The sequence below is a fragment of the Stegodyphus dumicola genome, chromosome X1 (assembly GCF_044657685.1).
Source record: "Stegodyphus dumicola isolate Sdum_Otavi_A_Nest chromosome X1, ASM4465768v1".
Classification (NCBI taxonomy): domain Eukaryota; kingdom Metazoa; phylum Arthropoda; class Arachnida; order Araneae; family Eresidae; genus Stegodyphus; species Stegodyphus dumicola.
This window is the reverse complement of record NC_140780.1, coordinates 214,067,738-214,093,325: the sequence shown is the minus strand read 5'-3', so window position 1 is coordinate 214,093,325 and position 25,588 is coordinate 214,067,738. Positions and strand designations below refer to the sequence as shown.

Sequence of the window (25,588 nt, the reverse complement as noted above, 5' to 3'; positions counted from 1 at the left end):
CGGTTTTTTATATCGAAGAAAAAAGGACTGTTTAAAACTACCTAATTATTTTTAAGAAATGAAATAAAAATATGAACTGGGAAAAAAAATCTTTCTTTGATACGAAAGAATTTTTTAGGAAGGCGATTATTTTAACTATCTATTGCATAATATTTTGATATATCCGTCTAATTTCACTTAAAATAATATTAATACTTACAGGCAATGCTTTATATATATATATATACACAAACCATAAAATTCTAATCATATGCTTAAAGAGACAGTAACATTAACAAAAAGGAAATTTGAAGGTTTCACCAAATTTGAGTTCCACCTTAATTACTGACAGGTAAGAAATAAAGTAAAATTTACACAATATTATGTTATTTATACATCTACATAATATTATGCATATTTATACAATTATAAATTTACGCCTTAAGAAAATTTAATTTCCTGCTAGTTATTAATAGTTACCGTAAATGAAAGGGAAAAAATGGTCATGGGAGTCTCACATCCAGTTTAACAGTTTCATTCATATTGCGCATAACAGAAAATAATGTGTGCGTCTGTATAAACATGTTTATAGAACGAGCAATAAAATAAATTCTGAAATATATGTATAGTTATAATCTTAACCATGTAACACTAAAACTAGCTTAAGAGTACTTCACAATATTTTTAATTTTTACTCATCGAAAAAATCTGATATGGACACCGTATATGACTTTCTTATACGGCCTATTAAATTATATATACTTTTTGCTGCACTTAATTTAAACTTATTTCCTCGAACTATTCTAAATTAATTAACCGATCTCTCAAAGCAATTTGAAAATGACATCAAAAATTGCAAATTACTGGGTAAGGACTTTTAAGACGGGTAAGGGGCTGGGATGGATATATAAATATATACAGACAGACAAACAGGCAAGTAGATACAAATAGATACAATCGGTAAAAACCAAACGTGTATATCATATATATATTATATACACACACACACACACATCTGGTTTTGCCGATTGCAATAAAAAAGGGGAGATGCATACCTAGATATTACAGCATTCCCATATACAAAATTTTAACATTCTATGGCTAATCGTTTTAGAGTTATGTGAGATACATACATACGTAAGTATGTACGTACAGATTTCACGGGGAAAAAAATCCCTTTTGAGGCCGCTTTAAATCCATTTTACAATCCGAAAAAGAACAGTCTTGTATGCTCTCTGTACGTACAGATGCTACGCACAAAATAAATAAAATAAATAATTAAATAAAATCGTCTAAATGGATTCGAGTAAATGGATATTTATGGTTAAAAAAAGATACCCGAAATTTTTTTAGCAGCTACAATAATTTTCTTTACTTCATACAAGGAAACAAAAGAAAAGTAAAATTTACTGATTTTTCTTTCACCTGAACATTATATTTAACAACTTATATCGGATGTACAGACATAAAATATTACTAAACACGCTCTTCAATTTTTTTCCGACACATTTTCCAACACTTGTCAAATTCTATCTTAGATGAATAAAAAACCCCTAGATAAATTTTATTTCCGACCCACAGGTTCCAGATATATTTTTGCGACATCAAAAATAAGTTGAATACAATTCAAATACTCTATCTACTTATAATCATAAATACATTCTACATTAACAATTATGGTCTTTAAATGAATTATCCTTAATTAATAATTATTAATAAAAATTATAATCCAAAGCATTTTCAGGGCCAATTTCAAAAATCTTGAAAACGTTCTGGACAAGCAGCTCTAGATTTCAAGCATCGATATGCAGAAAATTTACAAGATGGTGATTCATTGTGGCCGTCCCAGAGCCTAGATATAATCTCAACGACATCTTCTTGAGAGGATACGAACAAATCAGTACAATAGTCATCAGTTTTATTAATAAAACTGGACAGATGTCCTTTATAGACAGATGTAAGTACCTATAGGTACTGAGAAAGGACTTGCGTCCAGAAGTTATCCGAAATTCAGAGCCCACCTGCCGTGCAGATATTACACATATAGAAAATGGATACATTGAAACGTTACTCATGCATATTTCATTGAATAGTTTAGTAGCAATTTGTCTGTTAATAATCTGTATTGTTCAAGTTTCATAAGCCCTAGTGCATGATACTTTGCGCAACATATTACAAAAATTCCTTCCTTTTTTAATAATCTCAAAGTAAAATAAAATAATAGCCTAAAACATTTCATTCAACACCAATCCAACATTAATTAACTTAAAACTGAATTACTATTAATGGAAACAAAAAGTTAAATATAAAGGCTTTCAGATTTTATGTTAAGCCTAAAGCGGCGTTTTTTTAACGTTTTGTGTGTTACCTTTATTAATTAAATATCATGTTCTTCGCACTTAAGCCATAAGATTCAGTTCAACAGCAATATAACAAGAAAGAAAAAAAAGAAAAAAAAAAAAAAAAAAGAAACCTAGCGCATTAAATATCCGTGCTTGAAGATGCACGCGATGTTATCGTTAATGGACCGCTTTGAAATCGTTGAGTATGTTAAGCAAAAATTCGTTTAAGTTTTACAAAATATGAAATAATAGAAAATAAAACTAATTCTAAATTCGGGCTTCCAGATGCCCATATTCGAGTGGAGGATAACGTTATTCAAAATTTGATGTCTCTAGGTATCGTTGTTTTTTCACAATGCGAGAAACATACATACATTCATGCAAATTCTTCATTATTTAAATTCTTTAAGTATAATATGCAGGGCTCTAGTATTTGGTGGCAACAAAATTTGAAAAGCGAAACGTTTCTAATGAACCAACACAAAATCCCCAAACGAAATTAATAGCCCTTCTGAGCTAACGCTCCTTCGGGCTAATTTTCGTTATCTAATATTTCCATTTGTTTTACTTATTAATACATTATACTATGGCACAGAGGCGTAAGTTTATCGATACTTTGTATCTTACCTACTTAAAGGATGCTTAAATTTTCCTATTATTCCTCAACTTCCTCGTCATAATATAGAACACTAAAAAATACTTAATTTTTATTTGTGTTTTATTTATCTTCCCAGCTTTCCCACCATCCTCGTACAAAGAGATTAAAAAGAAAAGGGGGTAGTAGTAAAGTAGGGAAGAATGGAAAATTCCGGTGAATTTGGTTTCTTCATTCATATAGCCTGACCAGGAATGCTTTGTAAAAGAAACCAATTGCGGCAAAATATATATATCAAGCTAACCTTAGCCCTCTAACCTAATTTTTTTTATATGCCTCACTAATCATATCCCGTCAGCCACCCAGAGCTACACAACGCAAAGCAAAGAATATGTTCAGATTAAAGTGACAAAATAGTTTCAATAGCAGTTCGCAGCAGTCACAGAAATGAACAGGTCCAAACGATCAATAGAAGTATAGAAGAGGGAGCAATCATTCTTGGAATTTTTTGCTCTTTCACTCATGCCCTTAACTACTGGAGGTCTTCACATACCCGGATGAGGGCAAATGATAAACCACAAACGTGAAATCAAAAGAAAATCGAATCGACAGTCGTCAAGCATTCTAGAAATCAGCCGTTATTTTTCAAAAATATAACCTAGGGGCACATTTTTCTTTCAAAAACCAGTCAGTTTTTATTAAATTATGAAATGCTGATTTTTGAAGAACTGTTTGAATAAATTAATGTATTTTAATGACAATTAAATTATTACACTGTTTTCTTAAGACTCTCTCTTACGCGGTTTTTATATCGTATTCACTTAATTTTATACCACACTTTTATATTTTTGCATCACTAAAGCAATAAGGCACTCATCTCCAATGAAATATTAAATAATTGGAAAGTAATTAACCTCAACTAGCTGCGTATATTATCGTCTGATCAAAAATGTCTTTATCTTTACACTTGAGCCCGGAACAAAATGGATATTAAATTTTGGTCTCTTTTTCACTTTATTCTGTTTCTTCCACCCAAATATATATATATATTTTATTATTATTATTATTATCACATGCTTCTTAAAATACCATTACATTTTTATCATTCAGTCAAATAGACCATGGACAACCAAATTACTTTTAATTAGAAAGCAAAAATTTCTTAAATTCTGCATTTTTGGATGGCACCCTTTTATAACACTCTGCTGACTATAGCGAAAAGCAGGAGATCCTCCCTCCTCCATCAGCAGTTTGTTAGCTAAAGTTATTAGACGAAAGGTTATAAGGTATTTCCCTCTCTTCCCTAGCGTCCTTCGTGGTGTAGTGGTTCTGCACGCTGGACCGGTATTTCCAGAGGTCCGTGGTTCGATTCCCGGCGAAGGCGGTTGCATATTTTTCATCTTTTCTGCTTCCAATTAGCCTGATGACTCTATAAGGTTAGCAGTCAACAGTGCAAAGACTGCGACAGATGCAAAACCACAGACTGTACATCCGAAAACAAAATTACCAGTGGAAAAATTTTTGACTAGATAACAAGATTTCGACGCAAGTGCCTGAAGAGCCAGATAGCCTATCTCGAACTTCGAACAAAGAATTTTAATGAAAAACATTAAATATACTGGACATTTATGATAATTAAGGAAGGTGGCTTTTCCTGCATATCGGCTTTGAAACTTTGATGAAACTTGTATGCTTATAATCATCCATTTCGAGGGGTAAGAGCAAATAAAGCTGCTAACTAACTGCGCGGAAGTCTTATCAATGTAATTAGTTATCGCAGATGATGAGTACAGGAAAAGTGGATTCTCTGTGAACTCTCCATCAAAACTGGAATGTCATAAGTAAAGCTATACTACCCCCACGAATGATCACAAATCTTTGGCCAACGATAGATAAGTCATCTTTTACTTCCAACCAAATTTACCGAAATGAATACTGGATAAAATGAAAAGACGAACATGAATAAAATCAAGCTGTAAATGATTATTTTAATGGACATTATTATCGGATTTCAATTTATTGGAATGATTTCAGTTACTAATTCAGAGGCAAAAGTAAATTTATCAGAATAATACTCACCCTGAACAAACGGTTTTAACAAAGTTTTATTTAGTTCATTCCTACCAGGATATATTTACAAAGATTTGGTTTGTTTGATTCTACCTAACAGGAGGCATGGTTTAGTGGAGGACTTTTTAAGGGAAACTGCCTTGTATTCAGTTACATATGCAGAAAAACAAGAAAATGCCCATGTAGACAGCCCCTTTACATGGAATCGAACCCAGATTGAACTACAGTGTTCAGCAACTTAACCGCTCGTCGCTAGTCGCATGCCTGTAAAAACTAACATAAAGTTGAGTCATAATTTTACCTACGAGGTTTCATCCTCATTCGTGCTGTGGAAACTTTTAGATACACATAAAGAACTTACAGGTTCTTTCTCAAAATATACTTATAATCAAAATAATAAAATGAATACATTAAAAATAAATATTTAATTTTAACTACTTTAGTTAATTAATTAATTTTTTAAGATATAAAATATAAAACAACTGACATAATATAGAATTATTAGTATGAAGTTTTATATAGCGTGAAGTTTCGTATAATTAGTGTTGAGTTATGCAGTATGAAGGTTTGGACGGCACTGATACTCTCTACAACCTGTTTTATATACACGTAGGATAAAAAAATAGATAAAATACTAACTTTCATTTGCAACAAACCCTTAACTTTCCATTTTAATTTGATTATTCCCCCCTTCCATCCTAAAAACCGTAACCACTTAAAATAAATCTATAAGAAATGCGCCATTTGAAAATTAATTCATAATTCTCGTGTAACGCTCATGACGCAGATACTTATATAACGCTTCAACCAATAATGATTTAAATTAGGAAACAGAAACTTATTACTAACCAATACGGATTAAGCTAAACTAAAACCGATTCATTCTGAACAAAGCTTTCATCTCAAACACATCATATTCTCCCTCTCTCGCTTCCGTCTTGCCAAGTTGCTTGTTCTCCACTACGCCACTTGTTTTCCTCCATCGAAATTAATTGTCATGAAGATGGCACAAACGTGATCAAGAACGGGCGCTCAGATTACGCCTATTACGATGTGTAAATCATATTAATAATTTGCTTTTCAAGAATAAAAGAAAATAGAAATCGGCTACTACGACTGTAATATTTTATGCACGAAGCTCCGTCACTCCGTAAATCATGTTCTTCGCCCAACCGTGTCATCAGTCTCTAGATTATTAAATATATGTACGTACGTAGTCCAACATTTCCCTTCTCTCAACGTATTATTAGTTATATAACCTTAAAACACTGCTATTTAAATTCATTTATAATTTCGTAAACGCTATTTCTTTCGAAAAGCAACTTGTATATTTGCACTCACCAGTTTTTCTACGGATAAAATTCCGTTTTTGTTCTCTCTCGGTTTGTTTACTTTCATTTTTAACTCGAACTTAGCATTTAATAAGAAATAAATGTGCGTACACTTACTTATTTTAGACGGACTATAAATTAGATTACTATTTAACACTAACAGGGTTTCTGCACGTGGAAATTAAGTACTTTTAAGAACATCTAAAGACCTTCAATGAAAAAAATTAAAGACCTATCAGCAAATATGAATTAAATAAAATAAAGCAATTATCTACACCCAAATTTCACTCTTTTAATATCACTTTCATAATTTGTAAGAATAAAATAAATCTGTAAGTAGGATGCATTATTACTAAACCTAATCCAATATTTAACTTAATTGAAAAAAAAAAAGAACAAATTCAAGAATACAATCAACTTCATAATTTCTTTCATGTTAGCATTAAATTATAAAATTTCTTAAAACATTTATATTTTACATTTATAACAGTCCATATATTTTAAAGAAGATTTGTGACTTTTTATTTAAATTTCACTAACTGTTAGCTTTATACTGAGTCTTTCTTTTAAGCTTCATTTTATCATGTACTCGCTCAGTCCAAAGACTTATGCAGATTTTATGTCTTGCATAAGTTAAACTAAGAAATAAAATAATAATCAGCATGACTCGTAACTGATGCTTGCTTGTTGCCTCCAGCTACTCGCTTAAAGACCAGCTGGCATTATCAGAACACATGTGAAGGTCTGACGTTGATACGGTTGATTATCGTTGAAAGTTAGCTGCACTTTCTCTTACCCAGTTAGTGCAATAGTTTCATGTAGATTTGCTGGAGTTATAACCCGATTAATATACAGTATTTAATATGAAATTCCAATAAGCCATTGAAGCACCAGATGTGTTAGGTTGTTTTGTATTATATCTCATTAGATGTAAGGAATGAATACTGTTTTATGCTAGTTTATAGATTTTTGTGTTATGTCTTACCTCCACAATAAGGATTAAAGGCAATAATTAGCCTTAACACATAGAGATATCTTTTAAGGATAAACAGTTAATTACAAATGGTTAAATTACGTAGCTAGATATCCTTAGTCATAACAGATTTACAGGGTTACAATTACACTTTTTTATTTCTAAAAAATATCCATTAAAAAGCACTAAGACCATTTTACAGCAGTTATAGCTTATGATATTGATTCTAAAATATATTCAAATAATAGTACATTAAAAGCTAGGAAACATTTATGTTTTGTAATGTTAAGAAAAAAGACTTTTGGAATGAAACGGATAATCAAATAATTTTGTTTTCACTGTTCTTCCAAAAATTCATCATAAATTTTCTATGAAACAACCACGAACACCTAATTTTTCATTTCATCATATTATTCTAGAAATGTTAGGTCTATAAATATTGCCATTAAATCCTAAACATTCCGAGATGCTAGGCCTAAAATCAATACAAACGCTGTAAAAGTAAAAAGGTGGTTGACTTCTTGAGCAAAAAAAAAAAAAAAAAAAGCGTTTCGAAAGCAGAAGTGCGGAGTGAATTGTCGAGAGAAAACTGATACGCACTGTGACATAATACATGGGAAAAAACTCTTATCACCAAAAAAATCTGAAAGAAGACAAATGAAATTAATTTAAAAATAATTACAGAAGCTTTTTTGTTTTATTCTCAGAAGTGCTTCGGAAACTAAGCTTTATATTTATAGCTTTTATTATTTTGTTAATCTTTCAAAATCAAAATATTCCCAAGTCGCAAAAATGAAAGGTAATCTGACTTTAAAATAAGACAGGAAAAAATAAAAACGTTTTATTTTAATGTTAGTTTTTAAATACAATTTTAATTTAACATTTTTTATGATATTCATCTATGTTTGTAAAAAAAAATCCTCTACAAATTCGCAGATCTCCGAATAAAAAAAATTTTGACTGCCAAAATGTTGTTAAGTCGCTAAATCTAGCATTGCATACGAACGCACATTTCAAAAAAGGGAAAGTGTTTTTTTATGCAATATTTTATGAACTCTTCATTCCCAAAAAAGTAATATTTCGAAATTTTTATGTTTCAATCGATGCAGCACCTCGTGCCTAAACCTAAGTATCCATTATATTAAGTAGTAGTAAGAAATTCAAGCACTTTGTCAACAAAAAAAAAAAAAAAAAAAAAAAAAAAAACCCATCATGCACTTATTTGTCAATACATTGCCAAAAAATATTCCTCCAAAATGTTAATTTCCACTCAAGACGGCAGTCGTAAAAAAGCAAACGGAAATGTTAGATAAGTAAAATTAAGGACCTTTTGCCGATTTGACGAAATTAAGGACTTTTAAGGGCCAAAATTTGTTTCCAAAAAATCTAAGGACTTTTAAAGACCTTACGAACCCTGACCAATTCCATGTTAATAATTTAAATAGAAACTGCATCAAAAAAAAAAAAAAATAAATAAATAAATAAAAAAAAAATAACACATCCCTTACAGGTGTGTTTTAGGAAATATCCCATTAAATGCTCATAATTCTAAATATAAGAATACATAAGTCAGAGAAGGTTCGTTTTCTTTTCTATCTATCTATCTTAACTACTATCTATGTAATGTTAAAGGCTTACTATAGCATATTTGGTGTCGGCGTCTTCATACTCAATCTAATTTCAGAAAATCGCCGGAATCAATCGAACCGCATAAAATGCTTTAAATCAGGGGTTTTCAACCGGTGGTACACAAGAGATAAATACGTGGTACGCAAAGATGCAAAGTATTTTTAACTATTAAATTCAAAAATTAAAACCCCAACATCCTGATTGAGTTTTTTTCTGTAACACTCGTAAATTTAAGCGATCTGAGCTTTGTTCAAGAGTGGTGGTGGTAGTAGCACTTTGTAGTGGTGGTACTAAGGGTTTTCAATTTTTGTTCAGATGTTACGCGTTACTCAAAAGGATAAGAACCGCTGCTTTCCATTTCATTATTTTCAACTTGATTTCAAGCGGTTTCAAACATTTTTCAGGATTAGTTCCAACAATAAGCTGCAATAACATCTGGATTACAGATTATTATATACCAATACCAAATATAAATTTGGTTTCTAGGGAGGAAACGTAAGACGAAGCCAAAACTTTTACGAAACTATTAAAATTTTGAAGCTTCCCGGTTGGATTTATTTGTAGATATTTTCTGTAACGCAGTATCTTCATTGTTCGCTACCCCTCCTCCTCCTCATTATAAGTCACATTATAACTGCGCTATTCAAATGGTGTGTGTGTGTGTAATTATGGCAAAGCCTCGAGGGCTATCTGCCTAAGAGGAGGGATGCCTTCGTGGAGGTCTTTCTAAGGGAAACTGGCTCGTATACACGTTACACATGGGGAAAACCACGAAAACGCCCATGCAGCCAGCCCGTTCGCGGGACTCGAACCTCGGACCGAACTACCAGTGTTCAGCGACTTTACCGCTCGGCCGCTGGTGGGCCTATTCAAATGGTTGAAAACCAATCTTATATTTTTGCGAAATTTTATACCAATCAGTAGCAAAGTTCCATTACGATTTTCGTAGCAAGTAAGTTATTTTACTACAACTGACTTCATGACTTGTCAGAATAGAGATATTTATGAGAAGACAGTTTGATAGAATGTTGATGCATAAACACACTTATAGTATTTCTAATAGAAAATCTTGAAATAATATAATTCGTTTTGAGAATTTACTATGATTATTAACCAAAACACAAAAGTTATTGCTGTGACGTTATAATTTGACTCCCACAAAATTCCATCTAAAAATAAGAAATTATATTCACACAAAATTTCACAAGCAATTAAAAATACGGATGTCCTAAAAACTTTAAATCCTAAATCTTTACTACTTAAGCACAATCTTTTTTCGATTGTTGTTGCAGATTATTCTAGGGAGCCAAGAAAGAAAATCCTGTTGATGAAATCAGATTTTTAAGTTATTTGAATACGGCAAAGCACGCGAAAACTATCTTCCTAAGGGAAAGGATGCCTTCGCCGAGAATTTTCTAAAGGAAAACGACCTGTTTTTATGTCACACATGAGGAAGCCCACAGAAATCAGCCGCGGAGCCAGCCCGTTCCCTTGTGTTCAAACTACCAGCATTCAGTGATCTTGACCACTGGTGGGGCACGAAAATCCAGTCGAACGGTGGAATAAAATTTCATAAGTTTAACAATTTTCAAATTATGCGCGTATCGACACCGAATTTATATATCTTTCGCGGTACACCGAAATGATAATGAATTGAAGTGTGGGTCGAAAATTGACTACGCGAAAGAAATACAAAAAAATCACGCTAGCTGTCTAGAGACGCCAAAACATTCTTATCGGGGAATAACTCGAAAAGAAATCATCTAAAAAATATATCCACCATCTAAAAATATATATTTTTGGTGGATAAAAAATATATCCACCAAAAATATTTCTGGCCATCGCGAAATGGCCAGAAACGTGCTCTATTGCTAGCTATGCTCTAAAAAAATATATTAAAAAAAAGAAAATTTTAGATATAAATACAAGATTTAACAGTATAGTTATTTTAAAATATAAATTTATTCCGAAAAAAAATTTCCCTCGTTTATTTCGCATTCAGAATACCTTTCGTTTATTCACTTTAGCGAGATCTAAGTACAAAATTTTTATGCTTTACTGCGCATTTGTGGAATTTGTTTTAGCATTTATCAATTTAACGAATAAACTTAACACGTTTTATCACCGGTAAGTTGGTTTAGTTGATTATGGCAAAACTCGCTAGGGCTATCCTGCCTAAGGGGAAGGTTGCTTTCGTGCAAGACTTTCTATGGGAAACTGGCTTGTATCTATGTTACACGTAGGAAAAACCCCGAAAATGCTCATGCAGCCAGCCCATTCCCCGGGATTCGAACCCGGACTGAGCTGCCAGCGATCAGCGACTTTACCACTCGGCCCTGGTGGGCTGATAAGGCAAATCAGACTAGGTTAGATCACAAGATTACAACAAAGCATTTTAGGGCTGTTCATTTGAAGGCGGGGATGCCTTGGCAGAGGGGTTTCTACAGAAAATTAACAGCTTGAGCCCAGGTCAAACTACCAATGTTCAAAGATCTTTTCCATTCGGCCATTAGCAGGCCAGAGTTCAGTTGTTCCTCTACTCTGTACTCTAAGTACTGCAAATCTGAAGCTAGGGGATATTATATGCTCTTTAGACAGTAGAAATTATTTCAGTAAATTACTAATTATTTTCCAATTCAAAAATTAAACTAGAAAACATTGCATTTGTCATGGCTGAAAAAAGCGTTCAATAACGCGCTGTGTATTAAAACCGTCTGCCACTAAAGGATTATTTTTTTCCCGCACCTTCTTTACTTTCTTTGTCTTATATACATACTTTTCAATTAGTGCATTGTGCTAATTAAAAATGCAAAGAAAAGTAGCTACTAATACAAATATAAAAAAAAGTATTAAGTAGTAGCGGCAGCCTAAGTAGCCTTAACGAAGTGAGACAATGAAACATGGTGCGATAAGAAATAAATCTACCTTTCGATTCAAATTCAAATATATGAGATACGATACGTCTCGATGATAGTTAGTTAGAAGCTCTCTTTTTAGCTGTAAATCTCGAATCTTCGGTAAGTAGAGGAATTTATACTTCAATTAAATGCAACCGATTATTCTTTAATTAGATACAATATCAGAATACAGCTGAATGATTGAAACTTTCCAAACAAAATGCCTTTAAATTACAGCATAATGGAAAGAAATTTACATAAAATATTTAATATAGAACCTCACTCCTCCCCCCCTGAAAAAGTGTGTTGCGATATTTCAAATGAATACAAAAGCAAACACAGACAGCAGTTTAATGCTTAATGTGAGACACATGAATAGCAATATATTTAATGAGAGTCATTTAAAAATTTTCTTATATTTTCGTATTTAAAACTTTTCTAATGAGTAATTATTAAGATTCGAATTACTAAACTACCTGCCAAACATAGTATATATATTCACGAGACTCATGATGAGTGATGGCGCCATCTTTTGGCTACATGGAACAACTTAAATGAATTGTTAAACGTTTACTTACTGTCATAACATATTTATTACTAATGTTTACTTACCGTTAAATCACGCATCACATCAAATAACTGAACGAATTAATTTTAAATCAAACTTGTAAATTTTAAAATAACAAAGGTGTATACAAGTAATCAATAGATATTTTAATATAATAGAATAACTTGTTTCGAACTAAGTGAATTTTAAGATCATACAAAATAATTCAAATAATAACATTACTACTTTTATATATTTCTTTAAAAAAATTTCTAATTTAGCTAATATTTAATAAATTTACACGTGAATTTCACTTCTTCTATGAGAGGGAAATATATTAAACTTATATTGTAAAATTATGATACGTATCTATAGTAAATATTTTTACCTCCTACAAAGAATCTTAATTATATTAAACACGCAATCGAATCTTAAGGCATTCAAAATGCTATTTACTAAATTTTCAGTCTTCACTTTAGGATATCAACAAGAATGTTTTTTAATTACATTCTTCCTCGTGCATTAACAGAATAATCAAGTGCTTACGGAATATTAGTTTTAGGCACAAAATATCAAATTAAAACCATCTAAATACGAAAACTTAGAATATTACAACTGAAGTTAATACATTTCTTTCTATATATATATAGTCCTCTTAAGTACTAACACTTCTTAATTTCAATTTTCAATTAGTTTTACACTTCCTTTCCAAAGATGTAATCATAAATATAATAATTTTATATAAATATATTTTGTTTTACATTGTTAGTTCAGAAACATGCTATGATTTTTAAATTTCTCAAGGAACCAACCCTCTGATGATGTGTTCACTGATTTATTCGAGTTCTCCCACTTTGTTGTTTCAACGAAATATGAATTTAAAATTTGCAGTCCCCCTCATTTTTTGTAATTACTACCTTGCTTGATATATATATATATATATTTCTCTACAGAAATTGCTTTTCACTCCAAATTGAATTGGCTAAAATGCTTCATAAGAATAAGTTCTTTGTGTATCAACATTGGTTCATAATCCCTTCTATTCGCACAAATATTTGGCCTGACTAGAATTGCCGGTTTAGCTTTACCTTTACCTTATAACTCGAGTAAAGACGAAACACCTTCGTATTTACGTATTTATTAATTATTTTTCATTGAACGGGAGTTGGTTTGTTCCCCTTGAAAAGTCAACTAATTTCCGATCAATGACAATGATTACATGTTGTTTCAACGAAATATGAATTTAAAATTTGCAGTCCCCCTCATTTTTTGTAATTACTACCTTGCTTGATATATATATATATATATTTCTCTACAGAAATTGCTTTTCACTCCAAATTGAATTGGCTAAAATGCTTCATAAGAATAAGTTCTTTGTGTATCAACATTGGTTCATAATCCCTTCTATTCGCACAAATATTTGGCCTGACTAGAATTGCCGGTTTAGCTTTACCTTTACCTTTACCTTATAACTCGAGTAAAGACGAAACACCTTCGTATTTACGTATTTATTAATTATTGTTCATTGAACGGGAGTTGGTTTGTTCCCCTTGAAAAATCAACTAATTTCCGATCAATGACAATGATTACATGTTTTTAATTTAATTTTTCCTTTTACAATTGAAATTTTGTTCTTCATGATGATTTAATTCCAGTCCCCATTAAAACATTATTAACATTTTACTTTCAAGTTACTTCAAAACATCTTTCAAAATATAACTTACCAGTATGGATTCACTCTTTTAAAATAATTCTACTTTAATTAAACTTAGGAGATAATATAATCAATTAATCAATATTCTTTAGGAAATAAATTATTATTAACTAACTTTGCAGCAATTGCGCAAGTAGTAGTAACTTGTTTTCGCACTAAATGAATTTAAGATCATAATACAACATATATATGTTGTATGATCTTAAAATATATATAATGTTGTATGATCTTAAATGTATATATATATATATATATGTTGTATGATCTTAAATGTATATATATATATATATATGTTGTATGATCTTAAAATATATATAATGTTGTAGGATCTTAAATTCATTTAGTGTGAAAACAAGTTACTACTACTTGCGCAATTGCTGAAAAGTAAATTAATAATAATTTATTTCCTAAACAATATTGATTAATTGATTACATTATCAGGAATTTATAAAGGTGGATGATGTTAATTCCGATTTCCAACAGATGTCGCCATAGTACCAGATTTTTCTCATATTCCCGTTACAGCTTAGGTAAGTACTTTTATGACCAGGTCAGTAGTGATGATTTAAACGGCTCAGTCACATCATTCAACGTTAGAAAATAAGGCAGCTTATAGTCAGTGTTTTACCTCAGTGGTTAGGTATTAGTTTTAATAATAAATTCATACTACGAAAAAGGATGTGAAAATCAAACTTTTTAATAGCCTTCGATATATTTCTTTAATAATTTATATAACGGTTTTAAATATTTTAAAAGTAAACAATATAATAAAAGTTTAAAACTGAATTAGCTTTCGGTAACTTTTACAAACTTATAGTGCTAACAGCTAAAAGATTTTCAAGTAAATTTTACGTGACATTTATAATCATCTCAAATTATTTGGAGTCGGGGCACTTCAAATCGATAAATTCGAAAATCCTGCCGACAGGTTCGTGGTAGAACAAGACGGATAGGAGTCGCTTAGATTTCATTCCCAAGGGTCGAGAGTACTCTTAAAACTGAGACGGAGATAAGGCAAACAGCTATTTTGTGTTTTGTTTTAATTAAATAATAAAATAAATCCAAATTCTAGTATAAAGACTTTAAAATAACAAAAAACAAAACAAAAACAAAAACAAAAAATCTGAACTGTTTTAGATTTTAAATTAGTCTATATGGGCATTTTTTAATGTTTTGTGTGTTACCTTTATTTATTAAATATCACGTTCTTTGCACGTAAACCATAAAATTCAGTTCAACAGCAGTGTCGCAAAATAATTTTAAAATGAGCATATTTTTAAAATTTCCGATACACAGTTTCGCACGCTGGAGACAATTTTTTTTTTTTTTTTTAAACCCGTAGAGTGTTGTCATTGCTCACTTTTAAATCGTTGAATTTGCTATTCAAAAATTCGTTAAAGTTTTACAAAATATAACAAACAAATAATAATAAAACAAATTCCAAATTTGGTCTTCCACATGTCCATATTCGTAGGAGGATTACGTCATTCAAACTTCAATGGCTCTATGTACCGTTGTTTTTTCACAATGCGAGAAATATACGTACATTTATGCAGATTTTTCATTATTTAATTTCTTCAAATATAATGCAGGACTCTTAACATTTGGTAGCAACAACAGTTTGAAAAGTAATTCGCCGTTTATAGTGATTCAACGCAAAATCGCAAAACGAAAACAGAGTGAAAGAAAAGAAAAGTCCAAAGGACTGTCACTGCAAAACTGCAAAAGAAAGAATATGTATTACTGATAATAAGGTAAACTTTTCAGTAAATTTAATTCTGAAAGCCTTCGCTTACCATATAAAGGTTTTATAATCTTTGTGATTAAAATGCAATTCAGTTTATTACAATAAAACCCTCAAACACATATCCAAATTTCAAGTTATAAACAATAGCGAAGGGGGGGACGACAATCAGTTTACTCTAAAAATTAAGAAAATAATGATTCAAAATATCACTTCAAAGATAATGCTGAAACTGTCCTTTATTTCATACATTATATTGTTTTATAAACATATTTTAATATTTGCATTTTCACTGTAGCTAATATTTAGTTCATGATTCGCTACCCCCCATCCTCATCAAAGTCACATTATAACTGTGATATTCAAATGGTTGGAATCAGTTCATGATTTTATTGAAGAAGTTACTCGTTGCTTGAAAGTTAATCTTCCAAGTTTTTGTTTCAGTATTTAACATGAAGTGTGTACACTTGTTTGTTTCCGCATTTTGCTTATCATGAGGAAAGCTTTACAAAATATGCAAAATGTTTCGCAATGCTGCGGGAAACTGGGCAATAAACAAATTAAAAGAAAAATAATTTTAGTCTACGGTATCTATTTGCTAACAAACTATGGTGCATGTCACAACTTTACGAGAAAAAAATAAAGCCTGCAGTCTTTGTTGAAGCTTGCAAAGACACAACAAGCAAGGTCTGGTCAACTAAGAGCTTCCGGGTTTCGCTCAGAAAGGAAAAAGAAATACACTTTGCCTCTCTAAGCAGATACCCACAGTAAACTTTCCCAAAATAAATCAACAATAATAAAAATCTTAGCCTCTATTCTTCCATTTCTTTAATAAAGTATTTATCTTTCGTAAATTGGGAAGAACTGGAAAACAACATTGTTAGTCTTTCGGCTCTCCTGCGATCCAAAATAAAAATATTTGGACTTTGAAGGAAGCCAATCCCTTTTTAATAACAAAGCATATCAGATTAGATACAGAAAATCAATCCCTTTTTAATAAACGGACATACCGGATCAGATTGGGATTCTCTTAAGAATTTTTTGCTTCTCCGAAAAGTAGGACATGTTTACATGGATGACCACTAATTGTAACCAGGAAGCAATTTATAATCATAAAAAATCTATAATAATAAAAGCAAGTGTAATGTGTCTGTCTGTCTGTCTGACCGAGCTCTCCAGCCAAATCTATCGCACGCAGGGACCTGGAATTTTTTATACGGAAGCACAAAGGGGCTGGCCACCAGACCTCGAAGCCCGATTTTCGATTTTTGAATTAGAAAAATTTTAAAAAAATTATTTATAATTAATTAATCACGGTTTTTTTGACTCACTGATATTATTATTTGTTTTCAAATAACGTTCGATTGTAACAATTGATTTCTTTATTCTAGCGTTAGTTTGCTGTTTTGACGATACATTAAATCGATTAATTACAATTCATTTCTTTTTTGTAGCTTATTATTTATAATTAATTAATCACGGTTTTTTTGACTCACTGATATTATTATTTGTTTTCAAATAACGTTCGATTGTAACAATTGATTTCTTTATTCTAGCGTTAGTTTGCTGTTTTGACGATACATTAAATCGATTAATTACAATTCATTTCTTTTTTGTAGCTTATTATTTATAATTAATTAATCACGGTTTTTTTGACTCACTGATATTATTATTTGTTTTCAAATAACGTTCGATTGTAACAATTGATTTCTTTATTCTAGCGTTAGTTTGCTGTTTTGACGATACATTAAATCGATTAATTACAATTCATTTCTTTTTTGTAGCTTGTGGGGGGGGAAGAGAGAGAGACAGTCTACATGTCCTACACTACTATTCCTGCGCTATTCACTTATCTGCATTTTCTAAATGCACGGGCAACGCCGGGCGGGTACAGCTAGTATTAAATATAAGAAATAGCGCGCTGAATGTGACAATGCAATAGACATATAAATACGCCTTTTTCCGCCTACTTGAAATTTGAATTAGAGCCTCCAGAATGTGAACCATTTTAGTCGCACTCTAGAGACATCCTCATTATTTATATTTATAAAAGCATTTTTTTACATCTGGCTTATACTTTGAATTAACCATTCATTAGTTTACCGCAAGATGCATTTCTAAAACTTCATTAACTAGAATTTATAAATTTCATCAGTAACGTATTCCCATTTTCGGAACAAGATGAAAATAATTAAAGAATGAAAAATTCAAGTATTATTTTATACGAAAGTATTAGCAGCTAGTAAATTAAACAAGTTTCCTCCTCCCCTTATATTCTTTGTGTGTGGGGGAGGGGATGTGCCTTTATATTTATTCTTAAATTGCAGATAATTCAGTTATTTCGTTTCTAAAGGCTTGTACAAAGAAGTTATGCAGATTCTTCTTGAATCTGTTTCTATTTAGTTCAGCTTTCGAACAGCGAACCCAAGTTTTCTGCACATATTATTTTTAACGCAAGGGTGAATGTTAAATTACCACTTACGTTACGCATTTCGTAAAAAGCGAAATGCTACGACATGAATAACGAGCGATAAATTATCGCTAACAGACATCAAAAGTCATACTAAATGACAATAAAAAGATAAATGAAACTGCTAGTTTAAAGTTCAACTTGACTTGAAAAACGTCCATAGAAAGCATTGCGATGAATGCGTGATGATTGTATGGATGGCTATGGGAATAATTTTCAATAATTCCATGAATCACTAAACCTGTCCGAAATGTTCAGTTAAAAAAAAAAAACATAAGAAATATTATAATTTCTGAAATAACATTATGCCTTCCCAATCATTTTTAACGCAAAACTAAAACTTAATCGATATCAACTTTTACATAAAAGTGACAGGCCAAATAATTTGTTTACAGTTGTTACAAATGATTTATCTCTACCTTAATTGAAAAAGATAGATATATAAATCAATAGATCATATTACTGAGACTTCAGACACGTATGACAGTTGATAGGTGTTTGCGTGCAAAAATGAAAGAAGGCTTTTTTTTTTTTTTTTTTTTTTTTTTTTTCCTTTACTCCAGAACTGCTTCAAATATTTGGTATAACGCATAAGATTGTTACTTAAGATAACGAAAAAATATTTCCTGCTCCATTCAACTTTTTTTATACGATCTCCAGCTGTGAAGCCGTCGCTGTTGAAGCGTTCTAAGTGCTGTCAACAAAATAACTATCTTATACGAAAAAGAAATAATAATAAAAAATAAAATAAAAAAATAGCAAGATCCGCTCATCTTCACATGATAGAGAACTTCCAAATTGAAGGCTCAAGTTCCGCTGCAATCATTTCCGAGGACTTTGGGTACATTAAGTTGCTTTTTTTCTTTTTTTACTACTTTTACTTTTATTATGACACTACTTAAAGTGCTCCCAGAGACTTTTACCGCTTCGGTGCACATATCTTGATCAACAAAATATACTCGACAACACGTCAAATTTTAACTCAGTTTGCGCAAAACAATATTTCAACGGTAATTACAAACTTAGAATTTTATACAGTAACCTTCAGGACAGTATTTTAGATGTCCAAACTCCCATTTTCAGTACTGTCTCCACTAATTTACGTAATTTCAGATAGCTAAAGTTAGCTACTACGCTGAACGAAGAGTAAACGGTTAATTGCACAAATTAACCACTGCAAGCCGTAAAACCAACGAAATAGTACAATTTTCACAATCAAATCTAACAACAGGTTTTTGTGTTAAAAGAGGTACAGAACAAGATATATAGTTTGTTTATTTCGCGCCAGTGAAATTAGATGACATTATTTGATTCAAACACACCAGTCAACAGGAAGAACTCTCAAGTGAAAGCGCACTACTTTTTAAATACAAGCGTTGTGAGACATAGTAAATACGTACTTTCGAACGTAAATTTACTATGCTGTTCAGGAATTTGCCAAACGGGCGACATAAAACACCTATCATAACATTTCCTCCTTCTTCCGTTACGCACACCAGGAACTCGTGGATCTATTAATAAGCCTATCATTCAGTATTTAATTTCTCTCTCAAACGGGAGGCAAGTTTCTAAATTTCATTTGCAAGTTCAATACAATTCAGAAACACTGAGCTCAAGCATTCGTTAATCAAAAATATTCATCTCTCGGCTGGAAGATAGAATGCGCATGTTCGTTAGTATAAATAAGCATGCATTCTTTCTCGGGATTCACGCTAACACCTTGATACACCATGTCTCGTTTCACTGTATGTAAGTGTAAAATGCATACACAAAGGAATACATCCAAATCCTGACAACAAAAAATGCGTCCAACTGGCTGAGTGTATGAGCTTCACTCTTCACGCATATAATGCTGATTGCATTTAATTTGTTAATTGTGATTTTTTTGTTTTGTTTACTTGCCTCTCATACTGCTTAATTTCAGCAATTATTGAATCACTAACGTGCGGTTTCATATCCTGCCCCTTCGCGCCTTTTTTTAGCTTAAGAACCTGGACAACATAAACCGCCAATAGATTGAGAAGCTTATTTCTTACAGTTTTAACTATGTTATATATCAATTAAAAGAAGAACAATCTTGTGTTTATGTAAGAATGATGTATACATATATATATGGGGAATATACGCTTTAATTACAAAAGTCGTAAGATACTTTCTTATAGGGGCAGCGCACAACCGCTGTCTCAACGATTTCGCTTAGGCTCAAGTTCTACGTAATTGTAGAGGACCTTAAAGTGAATTAAGTGCCAAAAGAAAGCGGCTGTGATAGAACGAGGTGAAATCGTGCACTCGAGCAATAGAATTATAGTTATCAGAAATCTATCCCCAGAACAAGAATTAACACTACTTAAGAAAAATCATGTTAATAAATCATAAGGCTGACTGATTGTTTCTGACAGACTGAGCAAATGTCACTTGTAGCCCATAACTGGTTACATCTGTAAGAAAATTTCACGTTCCTGCGGGGATTATGTGCGCAAATGTCACTAGTGCGGAACATGTGCGCCAAGTGTCGCATAACCCTTACTTATTATCCCGTCGACCGTGAAAGCTGGCTACCATCGAAATATGAAAGTTGGCAGATATCCCACCAAAGCTGCGCTAATCGTTTCTACGGAGTTCTGAAGGAACTCATACCTCTTTATTAGGTAAGCAAACAGTCTTCGACCCATTTCATTTCTGCGCTTCGTAAAAAGGATTTTGTTACACTATCAGATTTGACTGGAAGCTCTGGTTAGAACGCTATGAGTACAAACGTCCCGCAAATAATTGTTCCAATCTATTACTGTTTTGTCGACCATATCCAGCTGTTTTCTCCCTATTCAACAAATGTAAATGAACAAGAGTGTAGTCTCAAATATTGTTTTACTGCCCTTCAACCATGCTTCTTTTCGAATGGATATTTTGTTGTTACAATTTTTCACACTGCATCGCCATTGTTTGTGCGTTTTAAAATAAATTACTATGTACTGTCCATTAATACACGCTTTTTTTGATGGAAGGATTCCATACTTTGAAAATAGTCTTTATGCTTGGCAAAAGTTTCACAATAACACATATGCAGCGAACTTTTGTAACGTTAAAAAATTATTAATCTATGAATTTTATCGGGAAATTTTCATCGGCTTATCCATTCCATAAGAAAAATATTTAATACTGTCATTTTTGCAACTACCAATTTTAATTCTTTTACGAAGAAAAAGTACCCAAATGATATAAATTATTTTCTGCAACGACGTTATCGGTAAGAAATTAGGTAATAAAATAACTTTAAACATTCTAAGATTTTAACTAAAATTCTACTGATTTCGAGGGAAAACTGACACAGGTTAGAGATGGTTTAACCACTAACCAAAATAAGCACATGGTTAGGGCATCAAGGTAAAGGAGGCACCATAAAATAAATTGTGTTTAGGGAGTCAAAGAAAGCGGCACCACAAAAATTTCTTATTGCCGATTTTGCAATGGAAAGTATGGTGCAGCTAAATCAAAACCGAAAGAGAAGAAATGGAGGAAAAACAAGCGTGATACTGGTAAGCATATGTAGGAGCAACAACGTTGTTTAAATGCTTCGGGTCTTTTAAAGTCTTAATCCAGCCCTGACACAGGTCCGTCTTTTTCAAAAGTTTAAAATTTTCCTCAAGAAGGACACTATGGTTTCTTTTTGAGCAAATATTTCTTGCTCCTAAAGGTCTTCACTCCCCTTCGCGTCTTAAAACAAAATGTTTTGCTCCTGATGAGGAAGGATCATTTTCAGTCCGCTCTCGAAATCGATAATTTTCTTTTAAAAAATCTACACCGAAGTTTGATTTTTTGGGGGAGAAGAGGTTAATTTCATATATTTCATTACAGTAAGTTATCGATTGTTTATAATTTAGCTAGGCATTTACTCCCCCCGTTTTAGGCCCCTCCGTAAGTTCAGCTTTTATCTTAAAGTAAACAGATGAACATTATTTCTAAAGAGAAAATCACTTACCACGTGATTGGAGCATGAAACGGCATATAATGAGGTTGACCTCTGAGGACAAATAACATCCGAATTCTTTCCAGTGTCTCTAGGAAGAGAAGAACACCATTTTTCAATTGTGTTCGGAATTACTTTTGGGGGTTTCGGTAAACTGTAGAAGATATTATGATTTGTTTTTGACTGCTTAAGCGTTTCTTCCAACTGCTCCCGTTGTTTCAATGATGAAGAATGTTCTTTAGATGACACATCAATTGGAACATCATTAATAACACATGTCGTTCTCACGAGAGGACTGTCTTCGAGTTCGATCGTTTCAGTTGCTATAGCATATGCCTGAGACCCAATGCTTTCAAAATTATTCGTTAAACATTCAGTCATATCCGAGGTTTCCAGCACAGAATTTGCTACATTTAAAATTTCAGATGTTACTGTTTTATGCGATTTCTCTGAAAGTAATTTTTCTGTAGTATTGCAAACAGGAACGGATTCAGTTATTTTTTTGTCTTCAAATGCGGGAGGCGGAGGAGTTATGTGATTCATGTCATTATTGATAGCTATTAAATCATAATTCCCGTTATCATTTTCTTTCATCATGGTAAATGAATCAACAACATCTTCGAAAATTTCCGGGGTTTCGCATGATACGGGTTCAATTCCGCTATCTGGAGACATGGATATTAGCTTTAAACTTTTACTTGGAAGAGATAAACGGCTTGATTCTCCATAATGAGAGCTTTGAAAATTACCATTCTTAAAGTTGATGGTTTCGAAAGAATCATCGGGTTTACTTGGACTTAAACTACACTCTGAAGAGGGACTCAAACTATCCACAGAATTAAGCTCTCTCGATAAGCTCTTATCGAGTTCAAGTACTAGATTGTTTGCCCATATGGATAAAAGATTGACATCGCCAATAGGAGGTCTAGGGAACATGCACGGAATATCAGTTTCATCTTGAGAGGAAGGCGGCAAAGTTTCAGAATTCGAACGCCGTCGAGTATTGCGATTAAAACGTCTTTTTTCAAAAAGCTCATCTGTAGCTGAATATTCTACATTTTCATTCGAAAGTTTACCATTGCACTGTCCTTTTAAAGAATATGTTACATCCATATCTTTGGATGTTTCTGAATATGATCGGGGTTTGCATTCCGTGCTTGAAGAAACCGTGCCGTTTCCCAACAACAGCAAATCTTTTGAAGTTTCTGGAAATGATATAGACGGGTGCATTTTCCATAATCTTCTCCGTGTATTTGGAGAATAAGTTGAATTTCCGTTTTGTCCCAGAATACCAGGCCTTAAGCTAGAAAAAAATGAAGTTCTTCCTGACGAATGGTTGTTCAAAGTATTGCAGTTTGGTGAAGAATTTTTGAAATCTAGGAGATTGCCATCATGACACACACGAGTTACGGTATTCTGAGGAACACTGTTAGTTCGTTTATAATCATAGTTCTTTTCCTTAGGGTAATCCAATGTCAAGAAAGCTCGAGGAGGAGGCAATAAAATTTCTGAAGTATTTTCGCAGGAAGAAGACGGATTAGAAATCTCAGTCTCTTCATGTTGCTCTAGTTCCTTCACTGCCTTGACAATTTCTTCCTAAAAAATTTCAAAATATTTTCATTAACCAAAGGGGATGGAAAGGCCATCTAAATTATATGAATATTGACAGAATTTAATCAGAAAGAATTACAATGCAAAATGATACACGTAAATACATTTTGAATCGGCGTCTAAACTCTGAAAACAGAGCATAACTCACAGATTATTTTACCTTGGGAAAAATATATCAAACACTTAGAACTTACCTATACATGAAATCGCATGCCTTAATATTTAATATCAATATAACATGAGAGAAAAGCAGGTAAGAAAACGTTAATCGTGAAAAACGGTAAAAAAATTTAGAAAACTTTATGCAGATCCAGTAAAATGAATGAATTGCAGATACTGTAATATGAATTAAGACAGGCATTTTTCAATGAAATAATAGTTACATAATTCAAATACAGCTGATGACAAAAAGCTCTGGAAAATCATTACATACTGCGAGTCCTAGGAAAATATTTTACCGCACGTTAGCACTCGCAAAATTCATAAGGTGGAGATTTCATTAAGCGTAGCTAAATGATGATGCTATTTAAAACCACAGCTAATGAGATGTACTGGTTATAAGTTTCAAAGGTTGTTGTTACCAGGGGTAAAACCCCTGCCCCCCCCGGGCCGAAACAAATTCAGCCATCAGGACATAGCAAGGGCTAACCCGTCAAATAATAACGGAAAACTGCGAGCCAGCCATGTTCCATCAAATTATCCAATCCAATCAAATCCCTATTGCTTTTCTATTTTTATTAATTATCATCATAATTTCTTCAGCTATTTGTTTAAATTTATCGCCAGTTTTCAAAATCCCCATTTATATCCAACTGGTGTCCCTGAACTATGTCTCTAGTAAAATTACAAGATTCAAGGAAGTGGCAATTATTAACTTTTACTTTACAAAATTGACAGTTTTCATTTTCTTGAACACCAAGTTTCTTGAAATATGCAGGGAATCGTCCGTGACCAGTAATAATTTGGTTCATATCTATATTATTAAGTATCTGTTTCCCTTTATCAATTTTCAAAAATTGATATAACCATTATTTTTTCCTGACGATTCCCAATTTTCTTTCCATTCCACGAATATCTCCTTTTGCATAATATTTAACAACTTTCTTTTCGAATACAACATTTCAGTATAAGTTTCAAAGGTTTGCATAGTTAATTATATAGTTTGTATTGCTAGGTACCAACCATTACATGTGTTCAAAGATTTTGGTTTAAACAGCAAAATGATTACGACTGAGAGCAAGAACTTTGATAACAAATAAGTTTAAAATTATAGCTGAGTACATACAACAGTAGTTTCTTTCGGCCTTATATGTAATCAGTGTCATAAAAGACATTGAAAAAATTAATAATGATTATATATATATCTATATATAAACTTAATAAAAGAACTATTAACCAATCCTTCTTTTCTTATATTGGAATCTTAAAAATATATTTTCCTTCCCTTTCAGTTACATACTTTTCTTTTTAAAAGCTGAATTCTTGGTTTTACAGCAAATAAAAGTTAACTTTAAAAAATTTATGATATTTTCATGCAGCTTCTTTTCCTTCCCAAATTTAAATTTCAGAAAGGGAAAATTTTCTCTTCACCTTCGAGAAGGATTCCATTATAGGGCCCACCACCGATCAGTAAAGTCGCTGAACACTGGTAGTTCGGTTCGAATCCCGCAAATGGGCTGGCTGCATGGGCGTTTTCGTGGTTTTCCCCATGTGTAACGTGTA

General features: G+C 32.1%; 1 protein-coding gene across 2 annotated transcripts in view; it reads right to left on the bottom strand.

Annotated features, from left to right (window-relative positions):
- Positions 1–25,588, bottom strand: part of cv-c (RhoGTPase activating protein) — a 411,227-nt gene that overhangs the window by 188,721 nt on the left and 196,918 nt on the right. For both annotated transcript variants that reach the window (XM_085808436.1, XM_035351983.2), the window contains exon 3: positions 22,268–23,851. In XM_085808436.1, the coding sequence (XP_085664562.1) occupies positions 22,268–23,851 (1,584 nt within the window). The remainder of the gene's footprint in view (positions 1–22,267; positions 23,852–25,588) is intronic.